Source organism: Cygnus atratus, chromosome 5 (genome assembly GCF_013377495.2).
Source record: "Cygnus atratus isolate AKBS03 ecotype Queensland, Australia chromosome 5, CAtr_DNAZoo_HiC_assembly, whole genome shotgun sequence".
Classification (NCBI taxonomy): Eukaryota; Metazoa; Chordata; class Aves; order Anseriformes; family Anatidae; genus Cygnus; species Cygnus atratus.
Window position 1 is genome coordinate 34988999 of NC_066366.1, and position 18468 is coordinate 35007466.

General features: G+C 49.4%; 2 protein-coding genes across 6 annotated transcripts in view; both read left to right on the forward strand.

Moving 5' to 3' along the window:
• Positions 1-556: 556 nt before the first annotated feature.
• TMEM80 (transmembrane protein 80) lies at positions 557-8068 on the forward strand. Of its 5 annotated transcripts, XM_050711226.1 has the most exons (6): positions 600-626; positions 966-1068; positions 3172-4481; positions 5252-5324; positions 5437-5529; positions 6898-8068. In XM_050711226.1, exons 3-6 carry the CDS (start codon positions 4452-4454, stop codon positions 7101-7103), a joined length of 402 nt encoding a protein of 133 aa, XP_050567183.1. In that variant the 5' UTR covers positions 600-626; positions 966-1068; positions 3172-4451; the 3' UTR covers positions 7104-8068. The 5 variants fall into 5 exon arrangements, with proteins under 5 accessions (XP_050567182.1, XP_050567185.1, XP_050567183.1 ...); XM_050711225.1 differs by lacking the exon at positions 966-1068 and having other exon boundaries at positions 557-626; positions 3172-3188; positions 5231-5324; XM_050711228.1 differs by lacking the exon at positions 966-1068 and having other exon boundaries at positions 576-626.
• Positions 8069-13370: 5302 nt separating this feature from the next.
• EPS8L2 (EPS8 like 2) overlaps positions 13371-18468 on the forward strand; it is a 62423-nt gene continuing 57325 nt past the window's right edge. The window contains exon 1 of the mRNA XM_050711010.1: positions 13371-13490. The gene's annotated coding sequence lies outside the window, so the exon portion shown is untranslated. The remainder of the gene's footprint in view (positions 13491-18468) is intronic.

Consider the following 18468-nt stretch of genomic DNA (forward strand, 5'->3'; position numbering starts at 1 on the left):
GAGCCCCGCCGAGAGGGCCCCGGGGCGTTGGGGGGGGTCCCCCCGAGGCCGCTCGGGCGCTCGGCGGAGGGCGGCCGAGCGGTTCCGAGCTGAGCCGAGCGTTTCCGAACGTGCTCCCCCCGGGCGGGCCGAGCGCTTCCGAGGGGGCCCGAAACGTGCCGAGCGTTGCCGGGCCTCGTCCGATGGCTCCCGACGAGCGAGGCCCGCGCTGCCTGCCGGCTGGCCAATCCCAGGGCGGGACGCGGCCGAGGCCGCGGCCCGAAGCGATACCTGACAGCTCGGGCTCCCCGCCCGAGCGCGCCCGAACAGGGCCGAGTCCCCGAGCGGTCCGGCCCGCGGGGTCGAAGAATCCCGAACCCGCTCGAGTCTTTTCCGATCTCGCCCGAAGGCGGCTGAGGCGGTCGCGAGGAAAGCCGAGCTCTTCCGAACCTCCTCCGAACGCCTTCGCCGGCCCGAACGGCGGCGCCCGAACGGGCACTGCCCGAAGCCGCCCGAAAGAGACCGAACCGGGCCGAACGCTCCGATCGGAGCCGAAGAGCGAGGGGCGGGGCGGGGCCGCGCGGGGGCTGCCGGGACGCTGGAGGACCGCTGGGGGCGGGCGGCCGACATGGCGGCGGCCAGGCGAGGTGAGCGGTGAGGGCCCTCCGCCGCTCGGGGCCTTCCCCCGTCCCCCTTCCATACGGGGCCTATGCCCGGTGCTTTCCCTACTCCTCCTGTCGTTGTTAAGACCGCGGGAGGGGGCCCTGGCGGAGGGAGGGCTCTCCTAGCCCCAGGCCGTGTCGCGACAGTCACGACATGGCGCCGCGGGAGGGGAGGCCCCCGGTGGCAGAACAGCAGCCTGAAGGAGGCGAGAATTTTGCCTTGCGATCATCGCACCGGGCGATTTTAACTGCAGCTGGGGCTGCCTGCATGCCCTTAATACAGTTCTGGCACTAAAAACAAACATATTTTTTCCTTTTTTAAAGAAAACTGATTGTATTCTGCCTCCAGTAAGGAGGTGACCTGAGGGGGAAGGATCCTTGGTGACCTGGGGGGGAAGGCTCGGGCTGCGATCCCTGCTCATCCCAGGTACCCGAAGAGTTAGCACGCTTCATTAAAGCACTGACGGAAGGGCTGTATGAGTGCTTTAATGGGAACTTGCACCGGAAACAATTAGTGTTACGTTTTGTTTTCTTTTGGACCCTGCAAGCTTTAGAATAGGCAGAAATGAGGTGCCAGCCCGCGTGCAGCAAAAGTCACTATTACAAATGCAGAATGCCCTTCTTGCTGCCGCAAGTTTGCGTGCTTCGTGTAAATGCTTTAAAATTCCTGTTCTGCTTCTTCTCAGGTGCCAGAATTCTCATGTTCAATTTCAAAATGCCCTAGCAGCAATGCAGGCTTCGGTAGTCCTAGCAGCGAGGTGGTCTCAGGTTGTTGGGATTAGCAACCCACAGTTTTAATTTGAATATATAATTTTAGTTATATGTTCAATTACTAAAGCGCAGTATCACTTTCACATTGTGAGGTTTCAGTGTTTAACCTGTGTGAAATGTCTTCTGTCTCTCACGGGGAGGCAGCATATTCTAAACAAAAGTGCCTGCAAACCTGTGCGTGGAGCAGATGCAAGAATGTGGTCAGTGCCCTCTTGTGGAAAAAGGTTTTACAATATACAAATAAATGCAGGGAGCTGCCATTAGGGAATTCAAAACGTTTCAGGTTGCCCATTCGATAAAACCGTACTACTGCAATTATCCCCCTGGCACCGTGGCCGCGGGGCTGATGAGTGGGTGATGATACGTTGGTACGCCTCGTGTTTGGTTATATTTACTGCTCTTTAGGCAGAGCTCCATCTCTGGACGCCTCTTGTAGAACGATAACATGTCTGCACATGCAGCTGTGGTGTTTTACCTTAACACCCCACTTCACAGCTGAGAATAACTTGAACCTGGAGACATCTCCTTAGTCCTGAGCAAGACAGGAAATGTATAGTCCTGATCCAAGGCATTACTTTCATGTGAGGCTTTCACTGGGATGTAAATGTGAGCACATATTTAACCATTAGTCACGGCAAAACAAGATATGTAATAAAACCTTTAACTACAATCCACAAAAAGAAAGAAAGCATTTATCAAAACGCTTTTTGGCCAAGTGAAGGGACCGCTCTGGTAGGAGCCTATGCTCCCTTCACAGAAAATGGAGAGGAGATGCAGCATGCCCAAAGGCATTTCAAGTCATAGACAATATGAATCACCTAAAATTGCTTGCCTATTTCCACTATGTTCCCAAATTGGATAGCTTAATTGGGTGCCTAAAGTTAGTGGGGATTAATTTGGGCCCAAGTGCATAAAGCTATGAGGTGATGGGGACATTAACCTCAAGAAGCCCAGGGATGGAGGTGGTGAGGTGAGTGCGTCCTGCTGATTCGATGATGATGTGATGTCTTCAAGAAGACGGGTGGAATAGCCTTCCACAGGCGGTTTTGCTCTCTGTGAAGCAGGGGTTGTAACTTTTCCTTTCTTACTGCCTCTGAAGCAGGCTGAGACTGTTAGGAGTTACTTAAGAAGTATTCTAATAGGTTGTTGCCATCATGTTGCAAGGGAATTCTGAGGTTTTGGAAAGAAAAGAGTAAACCTATCTGTTAACTTGTATTTTGTGTGGGGTCTGTGGGTGATCAGAGCACATGAGGGTTTTACATAGAATGGCTGCTTCTGAAGCAAACTGGTTTGGAAGGATGTTATTTCAGAGGAAGCGGGGAGCCCTGTGTTCTGTGCTGCCTCTCGCAATTTAAAAGCAAATGTTACATTCTGGTTCCTTTGCATGTTTCCCTTCTTCCTGCATAGTTAGAGGGGATGAAGTGTCATCTGCTGGGAAAGGACAGGATGAACGAGTTCTGTGTACTTCTTTACATCTTGAAAGAGCTGCGTGTCTTGGTGAAAGTGACTTTTCACAGCAGGGATTTCCCCAGATTACTTTAGAGTTCAGGTATTTGAAAAAGTTACTCTTGGAACCTGAACTGCATGATCTGAGGAAAAAAAAAAAGTCTTCCAAGTCTTCCAGTGAACTGAGAGATAAAAACTTCTACAAGCACGCTTAGCCTCGCTAGTAACATCAGTGATTTGAATGTTGCTGCAGTGCTTTTGGTAAATATTGAGACTGATTTTCTGCTCTTTTTTTTTTCTTTTCAACGGAAAGGAAGAACTTCATCAGTTGTATCCTTTTTGTACCATTCATCCCTCACATGCAGGAATCTTCAAGAAAATCAGCTGCAAAAGTTTCATCTCTTCCTGCCTAATAAATCTGCACAATGTTATTTTAGTGTTATTCTGCGAGTCTTCCATCATCAGCACCATCCATATGAAGAAAAACAGATAAAGCATTTCTTCCAAGGGAAGATGGTTTTTGTAGCTGGGGATTTTTGCTGAGATTTTGTCCCATTCCTGCACAAACCCCTCTAACCCATCTCCCAGTCTTGACAGAGGGCTGGCAGACACATTTTCTGATCTCATAACTTCTCACTGACTTAAGAAGCAAGGCTAAAAATTGTATTTGTGGGTTCACAGACACAAGTGCCATGCAGCACACCTCACAGACAGCTGACAAGAGGCAGTAAAAGTAGCTTTCAGTAGTACTTCCTCTTCTTTCATATTAATTCACCCAACCTTTACTCTTGCCAAGATCTAAGTAACCTCCTAAGAAGAGACACCCTTCTCTTCAGAGATTTCCATGCTTAGAACCCACCTAGTAATTTTTTGCTCCACCCTCCTTCAACTGGAAAAACACAAAAACCTGGTTCTGTTTTAATAAAATGAGATTCTCTGGGAACTGGAATACATCCGCTGCGTGTGGGTGGGTGCTCCCTTCAAAAACCGGATGGGTCGTTCCCATAAAGGATGCCTGGGATGAAATCCCTGCTTAGAGAGTCTCAGGGTATTTGAGAAAGGCTGGGGAGAGAAGAGGGGATAAAGAACGCTCTGAGTATAGAAAGACAGCTGGAAATAATGAAACCTGTACTGATACCTTCCTTGTATAAATTGCATTGTATTATTTAAGACTAAGAAAAGCATCTGGTGTAATTTACTTATCAGAAATACCTCTGAATGGACAAACTTTCTAGACTCCTTGAGCCACATTCCAACTTCTCCATGTGGTGGTGAGCCCCAGGATGTCCTTCGTGTGTCTTATGTATTGCATTAATAACATGCTGCTGTGCCTCAGGAGAAAATGATCCCGTCAGTGTGTGGTACCTGCTATATAGGAATTGTACTGACCGTGGGGGTGAGTGGGCGGGCTCTTGAAGACATCTGTTAGTTATCTCATATAAACCAGGCATTTAAATGCTTATGTAGTCAGAGGAAGAGGTGGGATGGTAACTTATCCCTTTGCAATCAGGAGCTGCTTGGTTATGAAGTTGCTCTTCTCAGCTGTCTCCAGGGGGAGCCCAGGTGATTAACTCAGACCAGAGGCATAACTTTATGATGGTTATCATCTTAGGATGGCTGCAGGTGAGATGAATCTGTCCCGAGCCTGTAAGTAACTTTTCCCTATTTGTACCTCGGTGCTTGCCGTGTTCCATGCCTTTCAGAGGCATTCCAAGGGTGCGTTAAGGATTCAGGAGGTCTCAAATACCTTGGCAGTGGATCCACACAGATATAAATAACTAGAGCTAACTATCGCCGTATACTATACAACAGTTTGTTTTATGAGCAGTGAGTTAAGGAAGTCTATTGTACAAATCTACATCTCAAAGTTGAGCTTATGGCCTTTCTCAGGCACATAACAAAGGCTGAGCTCGGCTCTCAGACTTTCCATCGTGCGGGCAGTAATAGGGCTTGTCTGCTTCACAGAGCCACCTATTTTCAAAAACATAGAGGAATTTGATATATTGGAGCCTGCCAACCGTCTGTCAACTTGGTTTGAGCTGACTAACAGGTATAGAAGTCTGGGGATATGTACATATGCACATGAACACAGCTCATTTCCTTAGGCTAACAAATACCCCACTACAAACCAAATTAAAAAAAAATATTAAAAAAGGAATGAAAACCAAGCCTGAAACAGCCAGCTGTTGTCCTAGCTCCTGGCATTTGTGATCTCAAGTTACTTTCTGAAACCTACCCAATATGCCAGTCATAGTTGATTCATTTAGTATAACAAGGCACAGCAGTATGTTTTGAGGTTACTTAGGAAGTGGTTATTTTATGAAATGGATCCCACCTTGTTACTACGAGAAATCCTTAACAGCAGTTATCAGCTCTCATCTGTTCCTTTACAGATTCTACTTTATATAAACGGGTTTTATTACATCTTTTACTTCTTGGCGACTCTTGCGATGATTGTTTATAAAAGTAAGTTGCATGCATTCTAACCAGAATTAGGCTGCATGGTTATGAGTTGCGTGTGTTTTGTCAGTATCCCCACTGTATCCTTCTGGCTTATTTATGCTGTGCTATTTTATAGGTCAAGTTTTCAGTTATCCAGATAATTTTTTGGCTCCTGATCTCACGCTGCTTTTCATTATGGCCATTCTGGAAGCACTCCGATTATACTTGGGTATGTCATGTTATCACTGTGCCTTTTCAGTGGAATATAGTCTCTAACCATTAATCATTCTGAAACCGAGCGTGTGTCAGAATGTGCTAATGTAGCAGACAAGCAGATTTTTGGAGACTTGTTCATTTATGTCATTAAACTTTATCTGACTGATCAATATATTTGGCCAGAGGATCAAATAGAATTTGCTCTCCTATGATGTATGATCTATAACGCCATTGGAAAACAAAGCAGGGTTGTCAGAAGGCAGTATAACTGGGACAGCAGGAATGCTGCTGTGCTGTTTACAAGTGAGCGTGACTTGTGAGAGTGAACATGTTGAAACAGAGATTTCCATTCACCGAGGCGATACTGCTTCTTTCAGCTCCTCCAGCAATGTACAAAAGTAGCTAAATGGCTGGAGCCTTGTGGAGCAGGTAATGCTAAGGATGTCCCTGAGCAGCCTACTGGGACTAAAGCTTTTCCTTTCACTCCTTCTAAAGACACACATCAGTTCCAACATCTTCCTTTCACTATGCCTGAACAGCATAAAGGACCCATTTGGAATCCTACTGACCACTCCCAAGAGCTAGGTGTAATTTCATAAAGTCCTTTTTTTTTTTAAGCAAGGTTTACAATTAAAGTATTACTACTACTACAAAATATTACTATTTAAATTTGTGCTAGATATATCTAAGACATTTACACAAGGTGGGTCTCTGTTGAATTCTGATGAGTTGCTGTAGGGGTGAATTTTTAGCCTTAAAGCACTCTGCATATATTTGCTTGGAGCAGTTGGATAAATAAAAAAAAAACAAATTTCAAGTTTCATGTAGTTAAAGTCTACCAAGACGAGCTCAGAAATAAGATGCAAGAAAAAATAAGTGCAGCTTCTTCATAATGATAGTAATTTGAAATAGGAATAGATTAGGGAATATAGAAGATTCTCTGTTGCATAAGATTTTAAAGTCAATATTGGATATCCTTAAATGTGCCCCGCAGTCACCAAGTTGTCACGCTAGGTGTGGGGCTGGAGGGGCACTGGGGGAAAATCTGGTGCTTGACAGAGAAGAGGGTCAGACTGAGTAATCAGAATAGCTGCAGCTTCAGAACTGATTATCGTAGTAAGAAAAGGTTGGTGTCTTGACTCTGAGTGTCAACTGGTTGCCCTTTATTTAGCTTAACTTCAGTCAGCAAGAAATTGATTGTCCATTGGTGTTTGGGTTGGTTCTTAGATTTACTGACAGTGCCTTCATTCAAGCCAGTATTTCTTTATACTCTGAACTGTAAGAAATAGAGCCCTTTTAGAACAGGAAAACTCTAGACTTGGGGCTTGAGACATCGTCATAAGAAATCAAAGATTCATACCAGCTTTTTGTTTCCTTCAAGGTTCAAAGGGAAACCTGACAGAAGAAGAGGCTCCATTAGGGCTCAGTCTTGTGATAACGGTCGGAAGTGTGATTCTGTCTGTGTACTTCCTGATATGGCAAACTTACGTGCTGAAAGCAGATGTCATTATAAACGCTGTTCTTCTCTTCACATATGGGCTTGAGTCAGTACTACAGGTCCTGGCTATTGCTGCCTTTGTTGGCTAAAACCTAGCTATGTGGCACAGCAGGTTTTCAACATATTTCTTCCTTTAAAGAGTGTTTTTTACATTTCAAAGATTTGATTCTTTTGCATATAAAAAATCTGTAAATCTTTCTCCTGCCTAAATTATTTTTTTTTTGGCAGAGATCTCCCCAGATGGTAGGTAAGATACCATAAGATAATACTGCAGCTGTGTTATGCTATCTCACTAATTAGCATATGTATGGGCAAACACCAGAGATGATTCAGCAAAAATGCCTGATGTTCGTCAGGAATCGATACTAAATGCTCACTCCCAACACGGAACAGTAGCCAATGCATCATATAGCGACGTGTCATTGAGATTGCATGAGTTTTCACAGCATGGCAGCAACGTACAACCAAAGTGACACAGAAGTGAATCAGGCCAGCATAGCATGGACTCATTTCTGCCTTGCCACATACACTTCTGTGTGTCAGGGCACAATTTTGCTTTATTATACATCTTCTGCTCTCATTTGTGTTTTCAGACCCCAGTGGTAATTTCCCTGACTTTAGTAGGGCAGTATCTGATTTATCCCAGTGGGAGAGAGTGGAATTGAGTTTTGCTCATACTTGGAGAGCTGAGCAGCAAGGTTTGGGCAGCTGGTTCTTGCTGATGTGGAGGCCAAAGGCAGTAATGTGAGGGTTTGTTTGTTTAAATAGGACAGACCTAAGATGAGCATAAACATTCACCATTCGCACACCCTTGTGTCCTATTTGAAAGCCCAACAGAATGTTGTCAGGTGTATTTCTGTCTAGCATTAAATGTATTTATATCCATGATTCAGCAGAAATGAAGAACTGTGTGCAATTTCAGATTTTTTTTTTTTACTCTATCAAAAATATGCAATAACATGTAGCTTGAGGAGTTTGCGGGGTTTTTGTACAATCAGTTTTTGTATTCAGAATTTCTTATTTTTGTATTTATTTATTCAAATAAATAATGTGTTAGATCTAAGAAGTGTTTGAAGTGCAGAGCATTTTGTTCAAATCTTAGGGTACACCTAAGCTGCACAAAGAGAGACTTGGGCGAGACTGGATGTGTGCAACAAACTTCTGATCTTGTTGTAGCTGTATGTAGGCCATGCTCCTGCGCTGGGAAAGAGTGTTTGAGGTCTGCGCTAATTTACACTAGCCAAGGGCTGAAAGTACAGTGGTATAGACCCAGCACAGCCTCAGCGACATCGCTTTTTTCTTGCCAGTGGTGGCAGGAGGGAACAAAGATACAGAAGCACCCAGTTTCATCCTTCAGTCAAAGCTGGGGGAGCCCGTTCCAAGGCCAGGTAACAGCAGCTTCTGGCCACACCACACCACCCAGTAGTCAAAACCAAAACATTTCATGCTGGCATGAATCTCCTTGGGCCAGATCCTCATCCTGTTCTAGTCAGCGGCACAAACAACCCTTTGCTGCTCAGCAGGAGGAAGGTTGCACCCGTGAAGACAGTGAAGCAGCAGAACTGAGTGCGAAGAAGCAGCCAGTAAACTGAATGACCAAATGTTTCTGGGCTTAAGCTGCACAAATCAAATACCCACCCATTTGTTCTTCCAGATTTGCTTGGCATAATGGAATGTACTCATCGCATACTTGTTACGAAGAGTGACAAACATACCTACCTGGATCTACCTTGGTAATGATGAATGCATTCCAAACGAAAGCCCTTTCTGTATGCATAAAAGAACAAATTTTCCTGGTATCTATTTACACCTGCCTTATACAGAGGTCTGGAAATAGAAAATCTGACAGGTTTTAAAGGAAACTCTGCTAAGTTGATTTTTTTTTTTTTTTTACCTGAATGTAGGTGGTACAGCAGATGGAGTCACACATGTTGACTTCAAGTTGCAGCCTCTGCCCTTTACCTTCCTTCCATCTCATGGTGCTTACTACAGACAAAATACAAAATATAGCACAACTAGAGGTAGCAAAGACCTAGAGTGCAGGCAGATACACGACATGTTAGTAAAGTTAGCAGACGGTGTTCCTACCCTGAAATGTTTAACTGAGTCCCCACCACAGATCACCACCACCTCAGCTACTGACCTACAGCCATTTTGGACTCTGCATTGTAAAAATGGATCTCATGCAGAAAGCAGTCCTGAGAAACGGCTGTCCTGGTGAAGGTGTTAATGGGTTGATGGCTGCCATGTTTCTGTTTAACCCCACAGCATAATATGAGTTCAGGACAGTCTGCTGTACCACACAGAGAAAAGCAGCCACCTCCTCAAGGTTCAGAAAGCACTCTCCGTGATGAGCCCGCTGGTCCCTAATGGCCTCACAACATCAGCTAGATGGAAAATGAGAACTAACAGAGACTGATAATGCTCACTTACAGGCTGCAGTGGGTAAGTATACGATGACAAACCAATTTTTAGGCTTGTTTCAGAGCCTGATGGCTTGCAGACTGGCCACTGGTGCTTGCTGGGGGTCAGCTGATGCCAGCCTGGACCTGCACCCTCAGAAGGGCAGGACAGCTCCACGTCGTTCATCCAATTCCAAGATAAAATTGTCCAGGGACTTCTTCTGATTAGATGCTCAGATACAGAGATACTTCCACTGGTGCCAGCCCCTCACTCTGTGATGGATGTAGGAGAAGAAAGAAGCTTCAGACAACCCCTCCACCTCGGGTATTTTCAGGGTTTGAATGGGAATTGTCATTCATGCTGGTGACTGATTTCATGACAGCTTCTCTCTGTGCTGTACCAACAAAGACCAAAGTGATTTAGGCCCTGACCTCAGAGCATTTCTTTAACCAGCAACTTCCTTTCCAAACTGTTCCCACTGCTCAAAGAAGCTAGAGCACAGCATAGTAAAGCCATTGATGACATTTGCCAGACATAAGATTGCTGGAGCTTTTAATTATGAGGCCCAGCCCTTCTGAAACAGGATGAGCAAGTTGGATGAAAACGGCATTAAAAATTTAGAGGAACACATATTTTGAGGAGCTGGGTTTGGGTGTTGTTTACTCTGCAAGGAAGAAGTCTTTGTTCTCAAGCCATCAGATGGGTGTCTGCCGCCAACCTGATTTAAAAGGCTGATCCCGAGAAGCAAGTCGGCCTCCTGGCATTTCACGCTCAGATATTTTGAGAGATGGGGCTTTATTGGTCCAAAGCTTTTCTGACTTTTCCGTGTTCCACAGCAGGCAGAAACAACATACAGACCAAAATGCAACCGAAGTCCTGCATTCCTGCAGTGACAGCTGCCTTCATCCCAGTTTTGAACGTCTTTGAGCCGTGGAAGAAGGAGAGAGGCTGAGGATGTGCGCTCCTCCGGCTCTGTGTGTGGGAACCAAGCAAGATGGTGTGCAGGCACTGCCGCTGTGCAGCAGGGTAATTCCCCGTCTGGGTTATTGCCTCTGCCCCACTTTGACCCGCACCAGATGTTGCAAGGAAGATGTATTAAGCTCAGTTGTGGTTTTCTTTCCTGCCCAGAAGTTCCCTCCTCTGCTCAGCAGTTAGATTCCCTACGGGGCATGGCACCTCACGGTAGCCCGCTGTGCCTATTTTCATAATGAATGCGGAGCCGAAACTGCCAGATAACAAGCAGTTAGCACTTGAAACATTAAATAGCTTCTCCAACAATATCCTTCCAACTACCTGTTTGCATCCCGGGAAAGTGAGCCCAGCCCAGCGGTCCCACTGGAACGCCCTGGTGGCAGCTGACGCATTTTAGCGGTAAGGCTCTCTTGCACAAAACCTTTCAGCTGCAAGGCCTTCCAGGACGTTCCCACCATGTTTTCCCGCTGTTGGAACCGATATCCCTTCCCCTCCTGGGTGGTGTGGTTGGCAGTCTCCAAATGCTGCTTCTCCCAAGGCCGGCTGTGTTTGCATGCACAGAGATGCCCCCAGGATCACGCTGACGCTGTGGCGAGGAGGATGACGGGGTGCTGGGTGGGTGTGTTATGCTGAGCAGCATCAGATCACATTTCCCCGCAGCGGAAGAGGTCATTCTCCTGCCAAAACCGAGCTGCTGATAATCTAAGCTGTCCTTTGGGGAGCTGGCTCTCCCCCTGCCCATCCAGCTCACCCAGCAGCATTCCTCCCACGATAACTCACCAGGGGCGTTTCTGCCGCGTGGCTTCAGCCGTGGGCCAGGCAGAGAACTGAGCGCGAGCCCCTGTGGTGCAGCTGGCACTGAGGAAACCACCACGACGGGGAGCTTGACAGGCACCGTGTTGAGGAGGCCAGGCTTCTTCCAGGCTTGCGTCTCGTGGTGGAAGCGTCTTTGTATTTCTCTGGTCTCTGCTGGAGTTGCAGCTTCCTAGGGCCAGTGGCGGGTGGCGTCTATCATCTATGTGCCATGGGCTCAACACACACTGGAGGGCTGAGGGGGGGGTCTGTCATGCATGTCCACTTTAATAAAATCTTTTAATAAGCTCCATTTTTTTCAAGATCCGCCAACCAGATGGATCACACACTACCACTGCCGTAACACCCATGAACTCAGCTGGTATTTTCCAGCTTAATGATCCTCAGCCCATGAGCTAATCCAATCAATTTAAAAAAATGTTTAAAAACTAAGTCTTAAGACAGTTAAAAGTAGGCACTTTTTGAAAGAAATAGTCTGCCCACACGAGAGACTGTTTCCCAAAGAGCAGCATCCCTCCGAGCCCCAAACCACACACTCAGCAGCACAGAGCTTGCAGTAGGGCAGACCCCAGAGCACAACCCAAACATCCTCAATGTATTCTGGCAACAGAAGCTCAGGAGCAGCCCTACCATCCTTTGAAATTTCCCTCTGTTTTTTGGCGAGCAAGAGAGGAGCAACAAGGGAAAATGAGAGGAGACCGAGGTTTGTTTTCTAAAGAAACCCTTTCAGAGAGCATGAGGGTAATGCATACGGATGGCGAGAGCACTCGCCACAATGCAAGGAGCGATGCTCAAGTCCTACCTTGGTTCCTTATTGCCAGAAGCTGCTTTTGCTTTCAGAGTGCCTCTCCTGGTACCTGGTGAAAAGGGGCAATGCTCTGGCTCCTGCTGGTACAGACGATCTGGCTCGTACAGCCGCAGGGAAGGTCCGACACAGCACTGCAATAGCATGGGAATGCTCTGCACAATGGCCAAAATGGTCTTTTAGAGCTCATCTCCGCCAGAGCGCGTGGGCACATGTGTGTGAACAAAGGCAGGGTCCTGCCCGCAGCAGTCAGCGGAGCAGAGCCCGCAACGAGCACCTCCAGCCGAGGAGCAATTCCTGCTCAGGTGGCACGGTGCCGCTACCAAAGCCTTGCCTGGTGCCAAAGGCCAGCAAGCCCTCAGCTCCCCCCTATGCCACAGCAATTGCTCGTCTCAGTCCTCCCGAAGGTGGTTTAAGTAACCACAGCCCCCTTCCTGCCGTAACCCTCTGCCAAAGCTGCGTTTTGCCTCTGCCCATTGCCAGGGGCTGAAACGTGGGGCAGAGACGTGGGGCAGAGCCCTGCTACCTCCCACCAGCTGAGGAGTTGGGGCAAGAAGAGGGGCTTTATGGCCGTGCCACCCTGAGGGGCACAGAGCTGTGCCATGCAGTACCCTGGTGGGGGCTCCTCTCCTCATCCCCCCACTGGTTTGGGGACGTGGGGAGAGAACTTTTTGCCCTCTTTGTCCACCTCGCGGCATCTTTCCCCGCTGCAGATGTCAGGGCAGAGGGAGCAGGCGAGAGCAAAACCGGAGGAAAACAACCAGCAGAGCTGCAGAGAAGGGCGCCAGGTTGCACAAAAGGTGCCTTGTTCGCCCCGCGAGGCGCTTGGGGCAGCGCGTCCCCTCCCTCGCTGTCTATGGAAAACCCAGCTCAAAACACTCCTTCATCACCCACCTCCCCCCCCCCCCCCCACACTGCCTTCTACCTCCCGCTTGGGCACAAAATGTTCTCGGGCGGAAGAAACCTGAAGTTTTACACGTCTCCCCCCCCGGGCAGCGCACGGCTCGGCTCTGGCTCCCCTTGGGCCAGGAGCGGGTGAAGGCCCCAGGTGCCCCCGCACCTCACGGGGATGCAGCCGCTGCGCCGGGGCCACCGGCTCCTGGTTATACAGTAACCTGTTGCTCCGGGTCCAGCTCCACCTCTCGCTGCCTCCACATCCCTCCCCTCCTCTCTCCTCTGCCAAGAAACCTCTGTCACCTGCTCTCAGACAACTGGGGCGAGTGGCACGGGGACGAAAGGGCAGAGCGAAGCCGGAGGCAGCGGGACCCCCGGGCTGGGGCACTGGGTGGGCTCTGCCTTGCTCTCCCCACCATCCTCTCGGCCGGGGCACTCAGCTCACGGACAGAGCACATCGCAGGGAGGCACAGGGAGCTGGGCTGCCAGAGAATGGCAGCAGGATTTCACTAGGAGGGCACGGCTAAGTGGGACAGGACGTACAGGAGCCAAGGAGACTGCAGGAGACACCAGAGGCTTCTCGGCACCGGTGAGTCTCCTTTCAAACCCTAAAACTTTACATCCCCCCCCCGCCCCCCAACCCCCCTGTTTATCTGCTTCAAAAGTTTAGCTGATTCAGCCTCGGAGGGGGTGTGATCAGAGGGGGCTGTGGCTGGGATAACTGTAAATGTATAGTTTTATGTCCTTTTTTTTAATGTGAAAAAAAAAGTTACTTTTCTAGCATTATTTTTTTCTGGGTTTGTTTCCCGTTCTTGCACGTCCCCGGCAGGCCAGATCCAGTAGGTGGCACTTTCTTGGCAGCAAAATGTCCGTCCTGCACAGAACAGGATCTTTTTTTAGTTTCTAATGAAGCTCAGAGACAGTAGCTTTGAGCAGCTGTTTGTTTGCAAACCTTGGGGTTTCCTGCTTTTGGGATGTGTGTGTTGAGAATTTTTGCCGCTACCCACCGGGCTCTTCTGCGGGCTGCTGCTTTCGATGAGCTCTCCCTGCCCGTGACCTTGGCAGGATTCATTACCCTATTTCAAAATCAGGGGGAGGCTCGCTCTGAGCCACCCCATCCCCTCGCATGACAGCTCCGGCTACCTGTGAGCTTTCATTCCTACTCCTGAGACTGAGAGCTGCTCTCCTTCCCCTTTCACTTATTTGCCTGGAAAATGCCAGTGCAAACTCCACTGAGGACAAGGTTCAGGGACAAATGATTTGACTGACGTTATTTTTAAATATGAAGAATAACTCTGAGACAACACAGTAGTAAAATACAGTGATTGCCCTGCCACAATTAGGGCAGTGGAGGGGGTAACGCTTCTGGTGCTGGGCTGCTCTGAAACGCCACACGAAGCGAGTGCTGTAACCAGGGGTAGATCTGTCGGTGGTCGCGTGGCCAAGAGCTACAGAGCCGAGCTTCTTCTGTGGGCTCTGTCCCAAAAAAGGACTTTTTTCTGGGTTAAAGTAATGACAGAGACAGGCTCAGCCCCCCGCAGATGCACAGCAGCCGAAGGGGAGACCCACGCAGGGTTTTACCTGAGACTGTCACATGCAGCGGGGCTCCTGGCTCTGTTTAGTCAAGTGATCGATTTTTGGGTTGACAAGGGAGAAAAATTAGTCATTAACACACATAAAGAGCAGAGGGATCATGGAGCCCTTTAAAACACAGCTGTGAAGAGGGAGTTGGGATCCACTGTGGGAACGTGTCTGTAAAGTGGCAAAGGTCATTGCTTCGCCCTATTAAAAACAAGGTTAAAAACTGGTCTTTGGGATAACACAAACAGATGGATTAACCCCCGGGCCTGCTGTTGGGCCTGGGTTGTATCTGCTCTTGGTTTCTGCTCCTGAAGCGTTAGGAAGCAAGGCTGGTCGGGGAACTCTTGCTCTCTCGGCTGGATCCCAGCCCTGCAGCACGCACAGGAATCTGCTGCTGGTCCGGCACAGGATCCGCTGTGCTCTGTGGGGCAGGATGGGTTTGTCATGTAAGGAAAAAAGTTACAGGGGCTGGGTCTGTTTCTGGGCACCTGAGAAGAAGTTGAGCACCAGCATCATTGATCAGGAGATTGGTAAAGACCCAAGGAAAGGAACAGCTGTGAAAGAGCGCTGCTGCTGTGCGCGCACACATGCGTACTCCCCCCTTTGCTCAGTGTGATAAAGCAGTTTGCCAAGCTCGTGGACCTCAGCTTTCTGCCACTGTGCCTGTCACCTCCCAACAGCAGAGTGGGCAAACTCACCAGGACAGAGGTGAGCAGCCTGAAGGGGGAAATATCTTCTGGGCCATGGGCTCTGTATCAGGGGCAGAGAGCCTCTCTCCTTTGGTGCCGGCTTTTGTTGACTGCAAACAACTCGCCGTCAGCTGGAGTGACAAAACCTGGCCCCAAGCCCAGCCAAGTAGGTCCTCCAGGTTGTTGCTGCTGGGGCTTCATCCGACCAACTCCTCGTCTGCATGGACCGGATGCTTGCCGAGCTGGATGGCAGCTCGCCCGCGTGCATGCAGGTGCTTTGTGGAGAAGGCGCCATCTGCGGTAGCGTTAGCAGCAGCCACCATTTTGTAGGGTTGTCCTGCTGGGGCTGCCTGGCTTCAGGCAAGGGCATGAAGAGGCAGGGAGGGGTTCCACAGGAGGAACCCACGCCAGCTAGCATCACTCCGGAGGAGTAACTGGGCTGTTCGTCCCAGCGAGGAGCCCCTGCTGAGATGGATGGCCTCAGGGCCGTCTGCAGATGTGTGCTGGCATCTGACCCTCCACCAGATAGCTTTGAATGTGCTGGAAAACAGAGAGCTTTTCGTAGGGCCACAGGGAATTCAGGCTGGAAGCATAACTTCATAGGGACAGCGATTCAGAAGAGACCCTAATGTGCTGAAGGACTTGGGAGGTTTCAGTCCTGGTAGACAAAAAGAGGAGTGAAACAGGAAATATACGCGTTGGCTTGTGTGGGCTTGAGAAACATCCATACAAATAAGTCCGGGTGCAAAGCCTGAGCGCGTGGGGGGAGCCTCGGAGTGCTGTTCCCCGAGGGCTGGGTCCTGGGGCACTGCTTTAGAGCCATCTCCACCACACTCTCTTGCTTTCTCTCTCTCTTCCATGCCATGGTCTCGCTCTGTGTGCTGTCAGGGCAGGTTTGTGGTTTTGACGAGGACTCAGCCATCTTCTCCTTGTGCGGGGCTGATGTCTGGCCTCATGTCTGTTTTACAAAACAGCAGTCAGCGGGTGTCTTTGCACGGCCTTTAGCCTATGAGTTTGATGTCATTGGCAATAAAATTCATCACCCTCTAAAAATACTCGAGCCTCACCGGCCTTCCCTAGCGTGTCCCAGGCAGTGCACTGACTTTCTGGAGCAGCAGCGACGGCTTCCCGCGCTGCAATAAAGCCTTCTCGGCAGCAGGGTGTCTTGCGGTGAACAGCAACACGCACGCAGTACCGGGAAGGCCTGGCAGCACTTGACTTTTCCAGCGTGGCCTCCTGAACCATCCTACTTTGGCCAAGGTTCAGCAGGTGCCCAGAAAAAAATACCTATCTGCCTACCCAGGAGGTATTCCAGCCTCCCACTCGAAGGGAAGGGAAGGGTGGTAGCTTCCAGAAACACTGCCAAGAGGGACTTGAAGGGGGTGCCATGATCGTGGAGAGACAATCCCATGCACTGCTGTCATTGAGCTGCTCCTGCGTGGACGGGGCCACTTCTGCACAACTGGGAGAGCTTTTCCTCTCCCAGGGAAGTGGGAGGTTTCCTTTCTACCTGGCTGGGGATGGCACTGCCTGCAAACTTGAAATACACGATGCCACAGGAGGTTAACCAAAAAAGCTCTGGTGTTTTTATTTCCTGGTAGTTCAGATAAATCAGGAAGAATCACAGTTAGGAAGGGTGTGTAGCTGGGAGCTGGACCAGTCTGGAGACCTTCCCCATTCACCTGCACTGCAGTTCCCCAGGAGAGCCCAGCCCGTGTTCCCATTCCCTGAATGCTCCCAAGGGTTTTATTGCGATGTGCTCACCACCACCGAGGTCCCACCAAGGAAGCAGACCAAAAGCTTCCCCAAAAGCTTGCCGTCTGGACAGTGGGCACACATGCTACCTTCCTCCACTGACCCTGTGTTTGTTCTGGGCTTGTTGTCACGAGGAAGGAGTCTGTGTCCCGTGGCCTCCCACAGCAAGGAGGGGCTGTGCTGAGGCTGTTCCCAGTTGTGGTGGTGGGACGGGGATAGGAAGAGGAAGCCAAAGGTGGGGACTCACAAGAAGGGGGCAGCTGATAGGATCTGGCAGCAGCCCTGGCTGCCATGATGGGCAGGCGTGGCACAAATGAGCTCTCGTGGCTCACTGGCCTCCAGCCCAGACTTGCCCTGGGTGAAGGCGGCTCCTTTGATGGCCAGTAGAGCAGTAACACTCCACATTAGGTGGGCTGGGGTCTTCAACACCACCTTGAAAAGAGCCAGCAAATGCTTTATTTTATTTGGTTTCCAGCTGGGGTACTGGCACCTCAAACCTTTTCGTAATTTGAATTTGTTTGAATTTTGTTCTTCCTACTTCCTTTTTTTTTTTTTTTTCCTCACTGTCTTATCAGTCTGAGCCTGTCCAGATTTATATCCTACAATGGTAAATTGCGGACCATTTGAATGGCAATAAACCAAAGTTCAGCCACCCAGCAGTAATGCTGACCCTTGCTAAGTAATTCAGAAAGTAAAAAAACTGCTGCTGGCAGGATGGTGATTAAATCAAGTGAGCAGGCACAGTCCAAGCCAACACCAGCCTCCCCCAGACTGTTTACATGCAGCTTCCCTCTCGCTGAAGATGACCAGAAGTGGGAACTATTTGGGAGCCGATCACTGAGCTTCAGCGGGGAACAGGGTGCCACTCACTTGATGCTCCTCGCGGTGGTTTTCTGAGACGGGACAAGGTGACAAGGTGCCTGGGCTGGCTTCACACCAGGGCTGTGTCTAACTCAGAAGCTCTCTGTGTGTTGGAGGCGTTGGCTGCTGGGAGAACTAGAGCTGCCACCCAAGCTGTGGGCTCACTTAGATACCTGCACCAGCAAATACAAAGCAAAACCCAAACCCTAACCCTAACCCACCTCCTTGCTGAGGATAAAGCAAGTGCCTTGTCCTTTACTGCTGCTCGCTCCTGGTTGCCACCAGCAGGACTCCTTCAGGGTCACTCCTCATCCTGCAGGAGATGGTTGGCGGTGCTGGGGGAGGGTGCTGGTGGGTGCTGGTCCTTGGTCCAGGTGTGGCTCACAGGGAGTCACAGAGGCTTGGGGCTTGGGCCAGAACTGGGACTCATAGACATGAAATCCTCCAAGCCAGGTTTGAGGCTTTCGATGGTAACTCTATGGAGAAAGAAGCAGCGACTCTGCCTTTGCTGTGTCTGTGCTGAAGATAACCACTGAGGCATCTATTTGCCCTAGCCTGAGACACCCCTTTCATCAGTAAATTCACTTTATGAAAACACTGGGGAGAGGGGAAGAGAGAAAGGTAATTGCACCCATGACAGCCCTTAATAAATCACAGGCTGGAGCCTGCTCTCATTCCTGA